This window comes from Nomascus leucogenys, chromosome 16 (assembly GCF_006542625.1).
Source record: "Nomascus leucogenys isolate Asia chromosome 16, Asia_NLE_v1, whole genome shotgun sequence".
In the NCBI taxonomy this organism is placed as follows: domain Eukaryota; kingdom Metazoa; phylum Chordata; class Mammalia; order Primates; family Hylobatidae; genus Nomascus; species Nomascus leucogenys.
In genome coordinates, this window is record NC_044396.1 from 2,281,177 (window position 1) to 2,302,985 (window position 21,809).

Genomic DNA, 21,809 nt, shown 5'->3' on the forward strand with positions numbered 1-21,809 from the left:
GCAGCCCTACATGATGCTGGTTTTGATTGGGCCCCTCAGTTTCCCAGGTCCAGGGAGGCCCATGGCTCCCTGGCTGACCACAGTTGGGAGCTCCAGAATCATTTCTTTCCCTTCCCTTCCCTTCCCTTCCCTTCCCTTCCCTTCCCTTCCCTTCCCTTCCCTTCCCTTCCCTTCCCTTCCCTTCCCTTCCCTTCCCTTCCTTTCCTTTCTTTCTTTCCTCTCCTCTCCTCTCCTCTCCTCTCCTCTCCTCTCCTCTCCTCTCCTCCCCTCCCCTCCCCTCCCCCTCCCCTCCTCTCCCCTTCCCTCCTCTCCTCTCCTTTCCTTTCTCCTCCCTCCCTCCTTCCCTCCTTTTTCTTTTCTTTTCTTTTCTTTTCTCTCACTCTGTCACCCAGGCTGAAGTACAGTGCTGCAATTATAGCTCACTGCAGCCTCAACCCCCATCACCCCACGGGCTGGAGGGATCCTTCCACTTCAGCCTCCCAAATAGCTGGGACTACAGGCATGTGCCACCACATCTGTCTAATTTTTAAATTTTTTGTAGAGACAAAGTCTCACTATGTTGCCCAGGGTGGTCTTGAACTCCTGGACTCAAGTGATCCTCCTGCCTTGACCTCCCAGAGTGCTGGGATTATATGCCAGAACTATTTCTTGTGATTCAGGGGCATAGATTTCCAGGCAGGTTGAATTATTCAATATAGATTGTAGAGTTCAGAGAGTTGTTCCCCGAGGTTGCAACTGATCCCATGGAACAACCCTGTTTGAGATAATCCCTGATGCAGCCCTGTTGGGTTTTTGTGATGAAGAAGGAGGAGCGTCTCTGAATTCTGCCAGGAATGGGGGTGGCAACCTTGATGAGTGGTGAAGTAGCTCCCAGAGAATGTTGCACGGTGCAATTTCTCCCCATCTCTGGAGAAGCCATTGGGAAGGTCAACCCATAGGACCCTCCCCAGGGCCAGGCTGGAGCTGAATAAAGAGCCCTCTGGCTCGTCTTAGTGTCAGCAGTTATTCGTCAGAGAACTTGGATTAGAACTCACATTTCTCATTACTGGATAACGTGAGAGAGCAAGCATGGGTTGCAGCTAATCAAACATGCCATGTGCCGAGTGAGCTTGAGTCCTGGAGAGAATTAACTCTAAGCCTCTTAGGCTACCATCCTTCACCCACTGGATGAGCCCGAGGGGCAGCTGGGGCAGCAGCGACAGAGACCTCTGGGCAAGATATGCCCAGAAGAGGTGTGATGCTGCGCCCAGCTTCTTATGAGCGATCACCAAAACTGATCACAAAATATTCACCACGTAAGAGAAGAGTAAGATAAACACTGTTAAACAAGATCATGTAAGAAGACTAAAAAAGGAAAGAAAAACCATTCAACACTAAAAATAAGGTAAAATTAAGGAATATAACAAAGGTTTAAAGTTCTAAAATCAAGATAATTGCTACAAATAAATTTAGCCTAATACAAACAGCACTAAAAAAGTAGGCAAACTTAAAAGTATGAGAGACAGAAAGTAACAACACATTCAAAAGAAAAACATGAAAGTTAATTTTTAAAATATAACACCCCATGAAATGTTTTAAAAGATAAAACACATTTGAAATAATGTAAGATCAGGTGGGGCGTGGTAGTTCACACCTGTAATCCCAGGACTTTGGGAGGGTGAGGTGGGCAGATCACTTGAGGTCAGAAGTTCAAGACCAGCCAGGCCAACATGGTGAAACCCCCTCTCTACTAAAAATACAAAATTAGCCGGGCATGGTGGTGGGCACCTGTGATCCCAGCTACTCAGGAGGCTGAGGCAGGAGAATCGCTTGAACCCGGGAGGCGGAGGTTACAGTGAGCCAAGGTAGTACCACTGCACTCCAGCCTGGGTGACGAGAGTGTAACTCCATCTAAAATAGAATAAAGTAAGATCAAAAGCTAAAAGTGAAAGAGAGATTAGAGTATAATAAAGGTTAAATCTGCAGGAGAAAGTTAAAAATGTGATGGTAAATGGGATTAAAAATAGCAGTTAATGTGCTTTAATGTCAAAAGCAGAAGTGATCATAGAAAAAGGGGAAGAGTAATTTAAGAAGAAAATGAAATGCAAGTTCTGAAGGTCCAGGAGCTTGGCGCAGATCAGTGCAGGAAACACTGGCGGGGGCAGTGAGGAGGCAGCTAGGAAGCTGTGGCAGGGCCAGGCTTCTTGAGAGCCACCTCTCAGCTGAGGCAGCTGTGATGTCCAAGGCCAGGGTGAGATGGAGAGCTGGCTTCCCCTTGAAGGTGACCTTTTTGGAAGGGTCTGAAAACATCAGAAACCCTTCCCAGCATAAGTGGCTTCTTAACTCCACGAAAGTACACAGCTGAGCTGGGAATGGATTTGCGGCGGGGCGGGGTGTGTATATGTGGGTGGATGTCGCAATCTTTATGTTGGGATCTGCTTCATTAAAAAAATTTAATTAACCAATTAATTAATTATAAAATAACAAAGATGGGGTCTCACTATATTGCCCTGGCTAGTCTTGAACTCATGGGCTCAAGTGATCCTCCCACTTCGGCTTCCCAAAGTATTGGGATTACAGGTGTGAGATACCGTGCCTGGCCCGGATCTGGTTCTTTGCAGCATATGCATAATAAAGCTTCAAATAAGCCATACAATCTTCAGATCAATAATCTCAGCTAGATATTTGTAACAGCATAAAGCTGGCGTCCATAGGGGATTGGCTATGAAGTATGAGATAACCACTCGATGAGGCACCATTTAGACATAGCAAATGTTATAGAAGAATACTTATTAACATAGAAAAAGCTTGAGATAGTTACATGAAAAAACATAATTATAGAACAATAATTACTGTGTAATTCTAACTATTTAAAAAGTTTATACAGTAGATGAATATATGAATAGTATGAAATATCTATTACTATTGTTATTGTTACTATGGTATTATTTGGGTAGTAGAGATTATGGTGATTTTTTAAAAATTATTTTTTGTGCTCTTGAGAGTTCTCCCTAAATAAATCCATTTTATATTTAGTAATCATTAGGAAAAACCCTGAAGTTTAATTTAAAATAATTATAGCAACAGGCATAGACACACACGTGTTCAACTCCAGAAAGATACCCTACACTGGCCCTTCTGCAAGGAAAGAAAGGCCAGATGTTCTCTTTCCCAACTCCCATCTCCCCAGCCTGTCACAAAAACCAGTTCCTGGATCAAAAATAATGAATCCAGAAGAGATAACTTATTAAGATAACCTAAAGGTGTTAAGTATGTCATGTATTAAATAATGTATGTATGTGATCTATATAAAATTAATATTTAATAATAATTATTACAGAATTAATAGGTAATTATTCAACATAAAAATCCAACTTAATATTTCTTCTATGTTTATTATATTAAGCAGGTTATATGCATAATCTTATTAGGGCTCAGAGAGAGTAACTTTTGACATGGCACAGGTGTGGGGGCTGGGGTCTGATCTGAGGATGTTCACTTCAGTGCTTCCTGTGTCAATAGTTCAGTATTTTAGGTTTTGGGGCAGATTCAGAAAAGTGTGATTCATGTTGCCTGCCCTCAAAGTCTGTCTAACCTAGCTGGAAAGATGAAAAAATTGATGAATGGGTGTGTAGTGATAATACACAACATAATAAAGTGGGCAGTGCAGATAATACTTGATGTGAGCACCTAGGAGAGACATTCCTGTGGCCTGTGTGGGTCAGGCGAGTCCTCAGTGAAGCACTGGGCTTTCAAGGATGGGGAGTGTAGCCCATGTGGGTCACCGAGCTAGCTCTAGGTCAAGTGTACACAGGATGTTCTGGAGAAAGAATGACCATGCGACCAGCACATAGACAGCAGACTCTGGGGACTCAGTCAAGCTTGAAGGGATGGTACCAGAAGATGTCAATGTGCTGACTGAGTGAACGAGGTGGAAACACAGTCAGCAGAGAAATCATGTCCAAGGCCGAGGGAGGCAGGCTGTGGTCAAGGTGAGGACAGACATGTTAGATGAGCAGTGAAGTAATAGCAAGAGAAGGGAAAGAGGAATGATACGACTTTAGACGGGTCGGTATCTGCTAGGGACTGAATTGTGTCCCCCAAGGATTCATATGTCAAAGCCTTGACCCCCAGTGTGATTGTATGTGGAGAGGGAGCCTTTAGGGAAGTTGTTGAGGTGAGATGAGGTCATGTGCCTGGTCCCTAATATATGAGGTCTTTATAAGAAGAGGAAGAGACACCAGAACGCTCTCTTCCTGCTCATGTAGAGAGAGGCCAGGTGAGGACGCAGCAAGAAGGTAGCCATCCACAAGCCAGGAAGAGAGGCCTCCTCAGAAGCCAGTGCCGATGGCACCTTGATCTTAGACTCCACCCTCTTAAACTGAGGAAATCAGTGTCAGTTTCTTAAGCCACCCAGCATGTGGCATTTTGTCATGGCAGCCTGAGATGGCCAATACAGTCTACGTCTGTGACTGTGGGCAAGTGATGGGCATTCCTTTGATGTGTAACCTGTTCATCTTGCCAAGGTTGGGGGGAGGTACATCCAGACAAATGAGCAACCAGAGACATAGGATAAGAAATAAGGGTCATGGTCATTCTTTTGATCATGATATGTAATCAATCCATAAAAAATACATGTTGAATGCCTCCCATGTCCAAAGAGGCAAGGTCTTACTCTGTTGCACAGGCTGGAGTGCAGTGGCATGATCATGACTCATGCAGCCTTGACCTCCCAAACTCAGGTGATCCTCCCACTTCTGCCTCCCAAGTAGCTGGGACTACAGGTGCATGCCACCATGCCTGGCTAATATTTGTATTTTTGGTAGAGATGGGGTTTTGCCATGTTGCCCAGGCTGGTCTTGAGCTCCTAAGCTCAAGCAATCAGCCTGCCTCGGCCTCCCAAAGTGCTGGGATTACAGGCATGGGACACCACAAGTGGCCTAAAACAGCTTATTCTCTTTTTTTTTTTTTTTTTTTAGATAGAGTCTCGCTCTGTCACCCAGGCTGGAGTGCAATGGCACAATCTTGGCTCACTGCAACCTCTGCCTCTTGGGTTCAAGCGATTGTCCTGCCTCAGCCTCTTGAATAGCTGGGACTACAGGCGCCTGCCACCATGCCTGACTAATTTTTGTATTTTTAGTAGAGATGGGGTTTCACCATGTTGGTCAGGCTGGTCTCGAACTCCTGACCTCATGATCCGCCTGCCTTGGCCTCCCAAAGTGCTGGGATTACAGGCATGAGCCACCATGCGTGGTCTAAAACAGCTTATTCTTATATAGCCTGTGTGCCAGGCATTCCACACCCTTTACAGGTATTAACTCCTTTCATGCCTATGATAACCCTGTGAGTAAATACTTCTACCATCTCAGCTTTACAGATGAGGAAACGGGCTCAGAGAGCTTAAGCAACTTGCTCGAGGTCCTAAGATTGTTGAGCATTGGAGCTGAGATTTGAACACATGATTTTGGAGTCTGTGCTTTATCCACTGTGTAGTACTATGTAGGGTGTGATTCCTGCTGTCAGGGATGCAGAGTTTCTTGAAAAGATAAGATATAAATATTTGACAGGATAAATAGAAATAAAAAGTAGGTCACATTTAATCTCAAATGAATGGAATGATTTAGCATGCTCTCAGAGGGGAGTGGGCACTCCACTGCCTGTAAGATAATCCAGTGGGGTGCAGGAAGGACAGATTGGGACTTCTATTTATATTTATGTTACTGGTTCATTGAATAGCCCAAACTTCCAAGTTCTTCACCAAGAGAGGAAACCAATGACGGTGTAATCAGATCTGTTGGGACACAGTCAAAAAACATGAAATTTATCAAGTTCACTGCATGAAATATGGGTTGCTATCTGCTGTTATTAGCTAAGAGGTCAGGAACTGGTGTACACCGAGGAAGAGTTTCATCATGACATCTACTGTTGTTCATGACAGTAGAGCGTTCACTGGCTGAATGGGAGCAGAGAGAGTAACGAGCATGTGAGTGCAGAGGGCTGTGTGCCTCCTTCACGCACGGGGCACTGGGGACACAGCAGTGAGCACCACTGACCAGCATCTCTTGAGGAGCTTATGTTCCAGTTGGGGAAGACAGATGATAAACAAGATGGACAAAGGAAATATGTAGTGTTAGGTGGCAATATATACTAGGGAGAAAAATAAAGCAGGAAGAGGGGTGGTAAGAATTGGTCAAAGAGTCTTTAATTTTTAGATGAGGTGGCCATGTCAGGCATCAGTGAGAAGGAACTGTTTGAGTAACTACCTGGAGGGAGTGAGTGAAGGAACCGTGTGGCCATGTGGCGGAAGAGCATCCAAAACATGCACACACACACACGCATACATGCGCACACACACATGCATACACGCACACACACACACATGTGCACACAGAGCAACTGCTAAGACCCTAAGGTGGAGATGTGCCTGGAAGGTTAAAGAACGAGGAGACCAGTATGACTGGAGCCAAGGGAACAGGGAGTGATGAGAGATGAAGCGGGGAGACAAAGCAGCGGGTGCCAATGTGTCGGCAGGTCCCTGTAGCTACACATGGGTTTCATGCTGTGAGTGGGATGGGAAGGCACTGGAGGGTGTGAGCCAAGAAGTGACATGATCTGGCTCATGTTTCTAGAGGATATTAAGGCTGCTGTGTTGAAATACACTGTAGGGAAGTAAGGGCAGAAGCCAGGAGACCAGCTGGAAGGCCTAGGGCAGTTTTCCAGATGAGCCTGGACCAGAGTATTAGCTATGGAGGTGAGGAGAAGGGGCTGGATGCTAGATATAATTTGATGGGAGAACCAACAGGATTTACTGATGCATTCGAAGTCAGCTGTGAGAGAGAGACTAATAGTACCTACGCATTATACAGAAAACACTTCCATTTGAGATAAATGCTGAAAACCTTTTACTTCTAGAGATGCATGATGGAGTGTGAGGGCTGCTAGAAGAGACAAAAAAGAGTCTACAGGGGTTCTGAGGAGAGAGGCCACTTAGGGGAGGACAGTCAGGGCTGGACTTGGTTGGACCTTGAAGAATAGGTAGGATCCAGAGAGTTGGAAAGGCCCGGGCAGAGTATGGTGAGGTCAGGAAAGGAAGGAACCTGGTTCCACCTAGGCCTGTGCTGAGCATGGGGCCTGGAGTACAGGCTTTAGATCTTACAGTTTTAACATAGAATGGTAGCAGGAGGCCGGTTTGTCCTGCACTTGAACTCCAGGTAGGCCAGTTTAGACCTTTACATTCAGTCAGTAGGAATGACTGAGAGTTTTCGACTGGGAGAGTTGAGTGGTATGGGTTTGCTTCAACAATTTACTTCTTTTATAAGCTCTGAATGAGAACCATTGGTTAATCCACTAATGTTAGTGCAGTAGCCAGAAAGGCTTCTTCTAGCCAGAAATACTTCTTCCCAGAGAATGACTTATTTACTAAATGGGACCAGGTCAAGAATTACACATGTATATGTGCCTCTGTGTGTGTGTGTGTATATATATAAAATACACATACAGAGTAATATGCATATACACACATTCTTATATAACTGTAATATACAGTTATATATGTCTATGTATTCATATATAATTGCAATATACAGTGATATATACACATATACATGTATATGTAGTTGTATATGTATGTATACGTGTGCCTGTGTGTGTGTGTGTATATCTATGTATCTGTATACACACAGGCACACATATACATACCTATATATACACACAGGCACACAGATATATATGGGAGTGATTCCACTGGACTTGCTTGCTATATAATAGAAATAAATGTTTCTGGTTACCTTTCCGAATTTTAAAAAGCTTTATGTATATTTTAGGGAATAGTTAAGGGTTTTTTTTGGTGAACGCTATTTAATGAATTTTCCTCTCACTGGATATTGTGTGCCTGGCCAGTATACATCCTGCACAATCCCGCTTGCCACTCCAAGATGTTGCACTCAGGTGCCCCTGGCATAAACGCTATGGTGGAAATACCCTTTTCCCTGTCTGTGTTTGTAAGATAGCCTCTTTCATGCCAGAAGAACTATTTTGGGAGAATGATTCATGTCACATTTTGGCCTCATTACAGTTTTAAGTTGTAAATGATGCCGGTTTGTCTGGAGGTGTAAACATAAGTGTTATCTTCATATGCATATGGGAATACCTATAACAGAAAAAGTACTTTCTATTCTTGAGTTACAGTCTAGGCTATAAACAAAGAGATTAACAAGATCTGTATCAAAATTCTATTTTTATTGATGAGAAGCATGCTTCTGAAAAAGTACGAATTACTTGTGGCTCTGCCTCCATTCTCCATTTCCAAACACAGATGGAGAGTCAAAGAACTTAATGTCTTATTGTTATGAGCAGATGATTCTATAAAATAAACACTGTGCTTTCTCTTTTGAAATAGTGTGAAAAGTGAGAGCAGGTGTTAAATTACTGTCTTGCTGTTTGTGGTTAAAAGTAACAGGAGGTACAAAATCATTCAAAGTGTATTTAGGTGTGAATGATAAAGTAAGGTGAAGCCATTCTAATTATTCCAGTTTGCTTTCTGGTAACTTTAAAGGATATGGCAAAGCTTCCTTATGTACTCAGTGGCTAACCATGTATGATGACATTGGAAATGAGGAACATTTAACATCTGAGTTTGTTACCAGGCCTTGTACACGACAGTGTCTTAAAAGTGTTTATTGGCTGGGTGTGGTGACTCACGTCTGTAATCTCAGCACTTTGGGAGGCTGGGGTGGGTGGATCACGAGGTCAGGAGTTCGAGACCAGCATGGCCAACATGGTGAAACCCTGTCTCTACTAAAAATACAAAAATTAGCCCGGTGTGATGGCAGGCGCCTGTAATCCCAGCTACTGGGGAGGCTGAGGCAAGAGAATCGCTTGAACCGGGGCAGCAGAGGTTGCAGTGAGCCAAGATCGCACCACTGCATTCCAGCCTGGGCAACAGAGAATCCGTCTTAAAAAAAAAAAAAAGTGTTTATTGATTTGTCCCCAAATAACTGAGTTCAAATAGGAAAAAATTAGGTTTGGAATGTGGCTAGATTTTTCTATGATTCTCAAGGAATTCCATATCCTATCTTAAAATTTTAAAATTGACAAAATATTATTTGTTTTATAATTTTAAATTATGAAAGTGAAAATTGAAAAATAAAAAATTAAAGGAATGCTAATGAATTTGTGGTTGTTTGCTATACACCCTTTTTTTTTTTTTTTTTTTTGGAGTCTTGCTCTGTTACCCAGCCTGGAGTGCAGTGGTGTGATCTCGCCTCACTGCAATCTCTGGCTAACAGGTTCAAGTGATTTTCCCACCTCAGCCTCCCGCATAGCTGGGATTACAGGTGCACATCACCATGCCCAGCTGATTTTTGTATTTTTAGTAGAAATGGGGTTTCACCATGTTGGCCAGGCTGGTCTTGAACTCCTGACCTCAAGTGATCCACCTGCCTCAGCCTCCCAAAGTTCTGGGATTACAGGCGTAAGCCACTGCGCCTGGCCTGTTTTTTTTTTTTTTTTTTTTTTTTTTTGAGATGGAGTTTTGCTCTGTTGCCCAGACTGGAGAGTGAAGGCATCATCTTGGCTCTCTGCAACCTCCACCTCCCAGGTTCAAGCGATTCTCCTGCCTCAGCCTCTCAAGTAGCTAGGATTACAGGCATGTGCCACCACATCCGGCTAATTTTGTATTTTTAGTAGAGACGAGGTTTCACCATGTTGGCCAGGCTGCTCTCGAGCTCCTGACCTCAGGTGATCCACCAGCCTTGGCCTCCCAAAGTGTTGGGATTACAGGTGTGAGCCACCGTGCCCGGCCTATATGCCCATTTTGATGGCAAGTTTTTTGGATACAGTGACAACCTTTTTGATCCACTGACAGTGAGACATACTCTCCCCACCCCCCTTGGGCATGTGCTTTAAAAAATTATTTTCTGGTTCATCTGTGGTTGGTGTTTTCCATTTGGAACTTTTGACCCACGCCATTTAGGCAGATTTATTCATATTTGAATAAGATACTTCAATTAACAGTAAACCAAATGCATTGTAACATCTTATTTAATTATAACATGGTGGTTTGAAAAAAATTAGCAATTTGAGGACACTTAAACAGTTTTGTCAATTCAGCTGAATCCAGCCTCATAGCAAAATCTGGCCTTGAATTCCCTCATCCTGCTAGAATCTTCTAGCTATGACAAGTGACATCTACTTTTTTCTTTTTTTTTCCTTATCTTAGACATAAAAAAAAACCTTCTCTTGGTTATTCAGTGACTGCCTCATTAACTAGCCTAGGTCTGTACTTCTAGAAATTAGAATTTAGTGGTTCTGGAGTGGGGCCTGAACACTTATATTAAAAAACAGGGCTGGGCACAGTGGCTCACGCCTGTAATCCCAGCACTTTGGGAGGCCGAGGCGGGCGGATCACGAGGTCAGGAGATCGAGACCATCCTGGCTGACACGGTGAAACCCCATCTCTACTAAAAATACAAAAAATTAGCCAGGCGTGGTGGCGGGCGCCTGTAGTCGCAGCTACTCAGGAGGCTGAGGCAGGAGAATGGCATGAACCTGGGAGGTGGAGCTTGCAGTGAGCTGAGATCGCGCCACTGCACTCCAGCCTGGGCGACAGAGTGAGACTCTGTCTCAAAAAAGAAACAAACAAAACAAAAGCCACCAAAAAGCTCTCCCAGTGATTCTTATGCTCTAAGAGGACAACGGGTAAATAAAGGGCAAGCTTCAAAACCAAGATGTAAACATGGACACAAATCTCCGAAGGTCCCCATTTTTGGAAGTTAGCTGGATTGAACTGTGAGATGTCTATGGTATGAGAGTGAAATGAGAGAACTCCTAACATGTAATCAAACGTTGCTGTAGTTCACATTTCCCCTTCTGTCTTCTCAGCCATCATGTATGTCATGGGAGCACTTGGCCCCGCAGTGGGATATTTATTAGGTGGACTTCTTATTGGTTTTTATGTTGATCCCAGAAATCCTGTTCACCTTGACCAGAATGACCCTCGTTTCATTGGAAACTGGTAAGTTCTGTTTTCTAATTTTTAAATTTCACTTCTTACTAATAATAGTTAACGTCACAGTACACTTGTATTTAACATTTTTCCAACGGGGAGACAAAAAATAGCTGAAAGGTGCCTGGGAAGGGGCGACAGGCAGGATAATAACATCCCAAAGAAAGCTACATCCTAATCCCCAGAACCTATGAATATGTTATCTTACGTGGCAAAAGGGACTTTGCAGATGTGATTAAGGACTTTGAGATTATTTTAGATGACCTGGGTGGGGCCAGTGTAATCAAAGGAAAGAGGGAGGCAGGAGGGCAAGAATCAGAGAAGGAGATTCGATGATTGAAGCACAGGTTGGAGTGATGTGCCTTGAAGATGGAGGAAGGGGCTGCGAGCAAAGAATGCAGGTGGACTCTAGAAGCTGGAAAAGCAAGGAAATGGGTTCTTCCCCCAGCCTCCAGCCCTTTCAACCACTTTACACTTCTGACCTCCAGAATTGTGACATGAATCAGGTTGTGTTGCCTAAGGCCACAACGTGTGTGGTAACTTCTTATAGCAGGGAGCTTATACAGAAGGTTTGGGGACACTGGCTTAATCCGCATTCTTTAGGATTGGGGTGCTTCCTTTATAGCAGAGTGAAGGAAAAGGACTGCTGTGGCTGTGTGGGGACTTTCCTGCTGACTTTAATCATACGTTTCAGTATCTTTTCTGTGCCTTAAAAAAATACTTTGTTTTCACTTTCTTATTGTATTTGTGTGTGTGCTTTACAACCCTCTCCCACTGCCTGGAATGCCAGTCCTGCTTTCCCACTGTCACACTCTCAGTGACCCTTTTTTCTTGCTAATATTTTGTTTCTTCACGTGTGCTAGAGGTTTAGCTGCTTTCTCGTTTGCTAGGACTTAATTGTCCTGCAAAATAAGTAATGCTTAGGACTCAGAATGAGAATTTCAACTTTGGATGTTATGTTATTTATCCAAATAACAGAGTTGCATTTGAGTTCTTGCAGTCCTCAACTTTAACATGATAAGTTAATTTTTACAATTGCAAGCACTAACTGAAAATATTGGTGTCCTGAATTCATTTCATGTGGATTAGCAACATATATACCTTGATAAGGCATTTTCACTTTATAGTAAAGAGAATACTTCAGTACTAGAAAAGATATGTGCCAAGTAATTACTCACTCACTTTTTTTTGGAACATAGACACACATGGAGAAAGTAATTACTTTCTAAAAAGCGTCTTAGAGTACTTTGTTCTCTCTGTGTTTCATTACGTGATAATAACATCATAACTCCGAGGTTGGTAGGAATAATGTTCAACACTATTGATTTTCAAAGCAGCTAACGTATTAATTGTTATACACACTTCCTATTTTCATAAGTAATGCTCTTTGAAGCTGAAAGTGTTATGTCTGGTAGAATTTTTTTTTTTTTGAGATTTTAAGATTTGTTTTTATTATTTTATATCATCATTCAATAATTTTAAATCTACTGATATACTATATAAAATACATATATATAATTTAAGTAACTGATTTAAAAGGTACAATTCAGTTGTTTTTATTGTATTCACAGAGTTGTGCAACCATCATCACAATTTTAAAACGTTTTCATCACTCTAAAAAGAAACCCTAAATCCATTAATAGTCACTTTCCACAGTTCCCTTCTCCAGCCCTAAGAAACCCCTAATCTACATTCTGTCTCTATAGATTTGTCTATTCTTGACCTTTTATTTATTTTTTTATTTTTATTTTTTATTTTTTATTTTTTTATTATACTTTAGGTTTTAGGGTACATGTGCACAATGTGCAGGTTTGTTACATATAGAATTTTTAAATCATACAGAAAGGAGTTCCCCTGTCAGTGTTAGGGAAATAACACAGGAGTTTTAAGTTCTTGACTCATACTGAAATTTTTGCTCTTGTCTGTTTTCTTTCCAGTTCTGAAATAAATCAGAGTAGAGACTTTTTTCATTGTCAGAAAACCAGATTAATTAACTCTATTTATGAACATCCAGCATATGTTCTGTGTTCTATTTGGAGGTCCTTAAGGAGGGCACAGTGACAGGGAAACATCTGGAGGGAAAGATGGGGAGAACTAACTCGGGTAGGGAGAAGAAGGGCAGGCAGGAGCTTTAGTCTTACCAGTGCTTTATGCTGTCTTTTGAACTGTTTTTAGGAGATGTTAGTCCAGTTGGCAGCAAAATTGAGAGATGAGGGCTGGGTAAGGTGGCTCATGCCTGTAATCCCAACACTTTGGGAGGCTGAGGCAGGTGGATCACTTGAAGGTCAGGAGTTCGAGATCACCCTGGCTAACGTGGCGAGCCTCCATCTCTACTAAAAATACAAAAAACTTATCCAGGTGTGGTGGCGCATGCCTGTAGTCCCAGCTACTCGAGATGCTGAGGCAGGAGAATCGCTTGAACCTGGGAGGCGGAGGTTGCAGTGAGCTGAGATTGCACCATTGTACTCCAGCCTGAGTGACAGAGCGAGACTCTATCTCAAAATAAATAAATAATAAATAAATAAAATTGAGAGATGAAGAGTATAGACCCTGAAGCCGTATTCCCCTGGGTTTAAAACCTAGTCGGCCACCTAATACCTATGTGACCTTGGGGAAGTTACTCTGTGCCTCAGTTTTTATAATCCATAAAAGAAGGTAGTTATGGTACTTATTATCATAGGGTCATTGTGAGGAATGAATGAGTTTACATGTCTAGCACTGTAAGTTGTTCCTGCTGTACAGTATGTGTTAGCTATTCAGTCCTTTGAATTTAATCAGTGGTCAAGTAATTTTATCCATTTTTCATGTCTCAATGTTAGTTCTATACATGATAAAGATTGTCAATATAGAAATATATAATGAGGGTCTATTTAAACATGAATTTGAATTTTATTGAGTAACTACTTGTAACAGACTTCTACCTTGAACAAAGACATAGTTATTTGATGCGATGTTATTTTATACGATGTCTGGCAGCAGTGATAAGTTTTCAATAGGTACATGCTGAAAGGGAGAAGGAAGGAAGGAATGAATGAATAATGCTGAAATGTATTGGGTGCTTATTTTATCTCAAGCATTATACTAAGCTCCACAAACATTCTCATTTAAGCCTTGGAACAACCATAGGTAGTCACTGGTATGTGCATTTTGCAGCTGAGGAAATTGATGCTCAGGGAATTCAATAATTTTCCATAAGCCTCAGAGTCAGTGAGAACTGGGAAAAGAAACTGACTCCAGAGCAGAGCTCTCAGTTCATTCTCTTAACTGGCCCCCTTAGTGAATGGTCTCTGAGTCGTGGTTCATGAAAGGGATTTAGGTAGCTTGGCTTTTCAAGTGTAGCTGTTATTGATGTGTCTTTTTCCAACAGGTACTGCACACTTTCTTGTCTCAGCTTTTCTCAGAGCCCTCTTTAGCATCATTGTTATATGATGTGTTGTATCGATGTTATTTGAGACTGTTGAATAATGTGAGTTGGTTTGCTCTGCTTTGAAGTGACCCCACACTTTAATATTATTTTTGTATTATTTTTGTTTATTTGCCATATTTCTCCCCTTCCTGTTATGCACCTTCACTTTGGGCTATTATGAGTACATTTTTAATGTTTGCATATAATCTTAAGTCAATGGCTGGGGCTGGGATGGGCAGGGAGGCTGAGTGCAATGCTATGTAAAAAGCATGCCGGGTGCGGTGGCTCACGCTTATAATCCCAGCACTTTGGGAGGCTGAAGCGGGCAGATCACTTGAGCCCAGGAGGTCAAGACCAACCGGGGCAACATAGTGAGACCCCCCACTTCTCTACAAAACAATAAAAAATTGGCCACTGTGCCTGTAGTCCCAGGTATTTGGTAGGCTGAGGTGGGAGGATCACTTGAGCTCGGGCGGTCGCTCGTGCCACTGCACTCCAGCCTGGGCGACAGAGTGAGGCACTGTCTCTAAAGAAAAAAAATCAAAATGAATGAATAATTAATTAAAAAGCAAACCAGCCACACAAAACTAGCTATCATGAACCGATTGCCAATTTGGGGACAGATGTATTATGACATCCATCATAACATTGTCTTATTTAATTTTGATGATCCCCAAACATACTTAATACCCCTCTTGTAGATAAGAAGGCTGATTTGGAAAAGCAAAATAGTTTTCCCGGGGTCCTACAGTAAGCAGGTGGTAAAGACAGGATACAAACCCAGGTCTGCCTGAAGCCACAGCCCATGAGTTGTCCCCTACACTACACTGCCTGCCCTCTTCTTGAGAGAGTGTGAGAGCTCAGGGAGCTGCAGGGATTCAGGGGACTGGAATGGAGAGTTCGTGGAGAGAGGCTCCAGAGGCAAGTGAGCAGTGCCTGATGGGTAAGGACCTCGTAGGCAGCCAAGTACTAAGGGGGGGCAGGTGTTATCATAGCTATGTTCTCTATAGACAGATGACCTTTTAAATTATTTTTATTTTTTTTGAGACAGAGTTTTACTCTTGTTGCCCAGACTAGAGTGCAGTGGCAAGGTCTCGGCTCACTGCAACCTCCGCCTCCTGGGTTCAAGCCATTCTCCTGCCTCAGCCTCCTGAGTAGCTGGGATTACAGGCACTTGCCACCATGCCTGGCTAATTTCTGTATTTTTAGTTGAGATGGGGTTTCACTATGTTGGGCAGGCTGGTCTTGAACTGCCGACCTCAGGTGATCCACCCATCTTGGCCTCCCAAAGTGCTGGGATTACAGGCGTGAGCCACCGTAACCAGCTGACATTTTTAAAATTAAAACTGTCTCTTTCAATTTATTTATTCAGCAGATTTTTTTGAGTACCTAATCTGTGTCAGGCGCTGGGCTGGTGATTACATTCTGAATAACTGAGATTGCTGGAAGTCTGCCCCGAACAAACTTCTCAAAATAAAGCCCTTTACTGACTATCTTAAAATCTTCATTTGATGTAACTTTAAATGTCTTTGAAAATAGCACATTAAATTATTAATGACTAATTGTAGGAATCATTCTCTCAACTGTGACCTTTAGCAGCTGATAACAGCACTTTAATAGAAACATTATTTTAAAAAATGAATTTTCACTTTGCAATGGATCTATATTCTTACTTGATTGAATTCAGCGTTAATACTTCCGATGCTGCTTGCATTCTGGTTACAATTGATGGGAATGTGTTGAGCATTTATGAACTTGGAAGCTTGAATGGCAGAGTTTGGAGGTGAGGAATCATAGTTAGAACGTGGGTACCCTGTTAGGGAGCGCCAGGGACCTCTGATTGCTAAGGAAAGGTTGAAAGGGGACTGAGAAATTGCCCCACGGGGCATCATGCAGTCAAGAAGCCCAGGGCTCTAGCACTACAATTTCATTCTACTCCCTGTGTTTGCTTCCTAGTGCTCTGCAACGTGGCAACCTCAGGTGAATTTCCAGACAGAATTCTCAGTCTAATAGCTTCTGTTCTGCTTTTCTTAGGAAGCTTTCCGATACACATTAATTTCCCCTCTCTGAATTTTGATAGCCCTCATAATCTGTACCGTATAATCTGATATTTAATTATATACATTTTGCATTTCTTAGTGGTTGTTTCTTATATTTTTGGCTTGCTTATGAACAGGTTGCAGGTTCTTGAAGGCAAGGACTAAGTTTAAATGTCTTTGTTGGTAACCCTTATACTTGGTGAAGTATTGTGAAGGCCAGCTAAGTGGGCGGCAATACATTCTTTTTTTTTTTTTTTTTTTTTAAGTTTTGCTCTGTCACCCAGGCTGGAGTGTGGAGTGCAGTGGCCTGATCTCTGCTCACTGCAACATCCGCCTCCCGAGTTCAAGTGATTCTCCTGCCTCAGCCTCCCGAGTAGCTGGGATTACAGGTGCCCACCACCACACCCGGCTAATTTTTGTATTTCTAGTAGAGACAGGGTTTCACCATGTTGGCCAGGATGGTCTCAAACTCCTGTCTCGGCCTCCCAAAGTGCTGGGATTATAGGTGTGAGTCACTGCGCCCGGCCAGGTCAATACATTCTTAAGTGTTTGCAGAAAAATATTTGAAAATTCTCAATAATTTAAAACATATTTCACATGGGATATTAATGCTTTTCTTATGAGAAAAAAATGTCTATATTGGTCCACGTAACATGCTATAGTCTACATTATTTTTCTATTGAATTTATAATTTAGGGATTTATCATAAAATACACATTGTGGAAGGTTAGCAATGCTAGCAGAACTAACTCATTGGTGCTCAAGAATACTTGAATGAAATTCTAATCAGGTTGCTGATTATAATATTCAGTATACACTGGTATAATTATTGAGTAGATTTCTCATTTATGTCACAGAAAGGGAGAATTCCTTCATTTTCTTAGTTTGCTCAACTTCCTACTGCTTTACAGTTGATTATAAAAAGTTTTCTCCAGAATTTTATCACCACAAACTTCTACTTTACTAATTTGTTCTCACTCACAAAAGAAAAGCCATAAATGCTATTCACGTTTTCCAATTTTTTAGGTGGAGTGGATTCCTCCTTTGTGCCATTGCAATGTTTCTTGTGATATTCCCAATGTTTACTTTCCCAAAAAAGCTTCCACCTCGACACAAGAAAAAGAAAAAGAAAAAATTTTCTGTTGATGCTGTTAGTGATGACGATGTTCTGAAGGAGAAATCAAACAACAGTGAACAAGCGGACAAAAAAGTTTCTTCGATGGGATTTGGAAAGGATGTCAGAGGTAAAGTATGCCCCTTGAATAAATACATGCATGGCGCTTCGATCAGTGCTACTGATAGTGTGGTCCCAGGCCCGTGCTGTCTATCCACTGTCTGTGGTTGGCCTGTGGCCAGATAAGTACTAAGAGTGAGAGTAAGTGTTGCAAAACTCTTAGAAACTTGACAGAGTAATTTTTTTGTCTGTTGCATCTAAGAATAATTTAAAAATTAAGGTTATATTTTGTATGTTATTTAAAAATTAATTTTTAAATAATTCATCATTTGTGTATTTTGCAAAAGTATTAGTAGATGACAGACTAGAAATAATAATTTAAAAAAATGGTTTTTCCTCACACACAGTTTGAGAAGCACTGATTTAGATCATAAAGAAACGGATGTCTATATATGTTATTTACTATAATTAGAGATGTCTGATTTTTAAAATATTAAAAATCAAGTGCATTGTGCCATGGAGGGTTTATTTCAGGGGAATAGTGGCTTTGGCAGTGTGGTTTGATGCCTACATAAGTATAATACCTACCACTAGAAAGGGATCTCACTTAGCAGCTCTGTCAAATGCTTGCATGTGGCCCCAGAGAAGGGTGGCCAGGGGATGGACCTCCAAATGCAGTGTAAAAGCATCCAGAAGGTCTTGGTGATATATGGTTTATTTTTTTTTCATTTTTATTTCTTTTAAAAATACTGATTATATTAAACTAGATTAGGCAATCTATAACCTAAACAATTTGAAGTGATCATGACCAGACAATATTTGTTTAGTATTTCATATATCTGTTGAATGACAATAAGTCCCTTTAATTCCAGAAACCTATAATGTGACACTCCCATTAGTTTTAGTTTTGTTTCCAACATTCTCTGAATTGATTTTTTTGATATAAATTATGAAGCATAATATTTATCAAGTGCTTTCATCAGTCAAGGTTGTGTTGGGCAAAATTTACCTAGGCACATTATCATCTCATTTTGACTGTATACACAGTGTGGCCAAAGAGGAACATTTCCAGCCTGGAATAAAGTTACTCATATGTTACGGACATGTCCCTATGGCCTAAGAACAGTAATAGTTAGATTGGACCATTTTTAAAGACTATATTTTTTGAAAGCAAATGAAGTGCTATTTCATTGAAAATGCTTCTTTCCAGTTACATTTTAGATGTGGCCCTCTCCCTTCCCGTGATTTTGTGACAGTGTGCACTTTTGGAACTGTACATGACTTCTTATGCTCTAATAACATAAAGCATTCTCTGGATGCTGGCATGGCCTGATCTCTTCCCATGTGCACCAGCCCAGCATTTTTGTGAACCTATTGTAGACCATTATGGCTACTATCAAAAGAGTGATTTTTTTTCACAACTCAATTGAGATAAGGTTGATGTCAAAGAATGTAAAACATAGCAATAATCTTTGATTCTTTTTTTTTTTTTTTTTTGAGATGGGTCACCCAGGCTGGAGTGCAGTGGTGTGATCTCCACTTACTGCAATCTCTGCCTCCCAGGTTCAAGCAATTCTCTTGCCTCAACCTCCCGAATAGCTGGCATTACAGGCGCCCACCCATGCCCAGCTAATTTTTGTATTTTTTTTTTTAGTAGAGATGGTGTTCCGCGATGTTGGCCAGGCTGGTCTCGAACTCCTGACCTCAGGTGATCCACCCTCCTCGGCCTCCCAAAGTGCTGGGATTACAGGCGTAAGCCACCACGCCTGGCCAGCCTTTGAGTCTTCATTTATGGAGACTATAAAGTGGATTCAAAGGGAGAAATAAAGTCATACGTAAGATAAAATTATATGTTTTATAGCTTAGGGTTAGGTGACTTGAATATGAAATATATGATCTATTGGACAGTAGAAAAAAGCGGGGAGAAGATTGATATCAAATACCAACAGCAGATACAACTGTTGCTGGGAATGAAGTTCTTTTGGAAGATGCAGTGTAGACAATGCTATCGATGCCCTGTCCACATTTTTGGACCCTACTGTTTTCATGGCAGAGGTCCACTAACTGCCAGGACTGAAATCATTTGCCTGAAGGTTTTTCTTTGTGGGCTGAGAAAACTGCTTGGCTCCTGCTTGAGGCGGTTTCCAGGTACCAAGGAATGAAACCCCTGGCCTCCCATGCCCCAGAGAAGTCTTAACCGGATGACTGGATCAACACCGCAGCTCCTGCGCCTCTTGGGGGAGGCAATTCTGAGGTGTGTTTCTGTGTCTTTCGTGAGCTCTCCTCCCTTCCAGTGCACTTCGACAACACTCTCCACCCAGTGTTCCCTGAGTTGCCCAAATAAATTACTTAGATGCGAACTCTCGTCTCAGGGCCTGCTCCTGGGGAACCCATACTTAGATATGCAAGTTCAAAAGCGATCAGGGATTTAAAAATGATTTTTGGAGATGGAATATATGCACTATTCTATGGGGTATCTTCTTGTACTGCCGAGGGTGGCTTTTCTCTGTCTTCTCTAGGCTCATTTTGATGGTTCAAGATACTTTCTTTTAAAAACAAGAATAAGAGGAGTCTTTGAATGGTGATGCGTAGTTGGTTTATAAAATCTGTTTATATTCTGATTTTCATGTTAGTTATTTTTGATAAAGTCTTCTTTTTTCACCCTATGCCTTGATTATCATGACTGATCCTACTTCTGCAGCCAAACCTCCTGACTGGGACACACAGCTGATTCATTTTGTTATTTCCACTTGTACTGGATTCTCTAATCATATCAAGACTGGAACTTCAAGAGGCACATTATCTTGTTAGAAAGAAATACTGTTTTAATTGAATTATAGTGAACATGTTTTGCTAAAAATGACATTGATGATAAAAAATGATGTTCAATTAGAATATTTAAAATTAATTCATTTTTATCTTGTATACATTGATTTCCTTTAGTGTAGCTAATACATATCACCTGAAGAAAGTGACTAATATTTAATATAATTTTCCAAAGGACAAATTAAATCCCCAGGAATCATTCTGCTATTGACATCATTTTTTTTTTAACAAAGCTGAGATTTATTATTGAAGTTACTTTTTAACAAAGCTGAGATTTATTACTGAGGTCTTGCCTTAAAAAATGATTCATAGAAAAGTCCATTTTGAGTTAAATCTGAGTTTGAGTCCCAGATCCTTTTTTCCCTTCTATTTTCTGGAGTAGGGCTTCTTTTGGTCTTAATTTTTAAAATTTTTATTCTATTTTATTTTCATGAGACAGAGTCTCTCTCTGTCACCCAGGCTGGAGTGCAGTGGTGTGATCTTGGCTCGCTGCAGCCTCAGCCAACCAGGCTCAAGTGATCCTTCCTGGCTCAGCCTCCCCAGTAGCTGGGACTACAGGCATGTGCCACCACACCTAGGTAATTTTTGCGTTTTTGTACAGATGGGGTTTTACCATGTTTCACAGGCTGATCTAGAACTCCTGGGCCCAAGGGATCTGCCTGACTCAGCCTCCCAAAGTGCTAGGATTACAGGTGTGAGCCACCACGCTTGGCTTTTGGGTCTTTATTTTATATTTGAAATTTGGATACCAATATTAGTACCTTCAAAGAGGAGGTAGAAGTTGGTAACTTATGCTTCCTTAAACAGAAAATTATTGGCCAGGTGCAGTGGCTTATCCCTGTAATTCCAGCAGTTTAGGAGGCCGAGGTGGGCGGATCACCTGAGGTCAGGAGATCGAGACCAACCTGGCCAACATGGCGATACCAAGTCTCTACTTAAAATAAAAAAATTAGATGGGCGTCGTGGTGAGCATCTATAATCCCAGGTACTTTGGAGGCTGAGACAGGAGAATCGCTTGAACCGGGAGGTGGAGGTTGCCGTGAGCCAAGATTGTGCCACTGCACTCCAGCCTGGGTGACAGAGGCAAGACTGCGTCTCAGAAAAAAAAAAAAGAAAATTATTTGAGCCATACAGAATGGTGCCCTTTTGGGAAGTTCTATTGCAGAGAATGATAGAAGAAAATATACTCCACCTCCACATTTTAATGACAGACATTGAGAAAATCTGACTCAGTGTTTTCATACTCTTATTATAAATTATGCAGGAATAACGCTGATTTAAGACACCACAAAGGGGAAAGTAGAATTCTCAGTATATCTGCATTACATTCCACAAAGAAATTAGCATTGATTCCATCAAAAATCTTACCAATAAAAATAA

General features: G+C 41.6%; 1 protein-coding gene across 2 annotated transcripts in view; it reads left to right on the plus strand.

Annotated features, from left to right (window-relative positions):
* SLCO5A1 (solute carrier organic anion transporter family member 5A1) overlaps positions 1-21,809 on the plus strand; it is a 155,768-nt gene that overhangs the window by 56,828 nt on the left and 77,131 nt on the right. For both annotated transcript variants that reach the window (XM_003274811.2, XM_012496051.2), the window contains 2 exons: positions 10,861-10,993; positions 17,456-17,673. In XM_003274811.2, the coding sequence (XP_003274859.1) occupies positions 10,861-10,993; positions 17,456-17,673 (351 nt within the window). The remainder of the gene's footprint in view (positions 1-10,860; positions 10,994-17,455; positions 17,674-21,809) is intronic.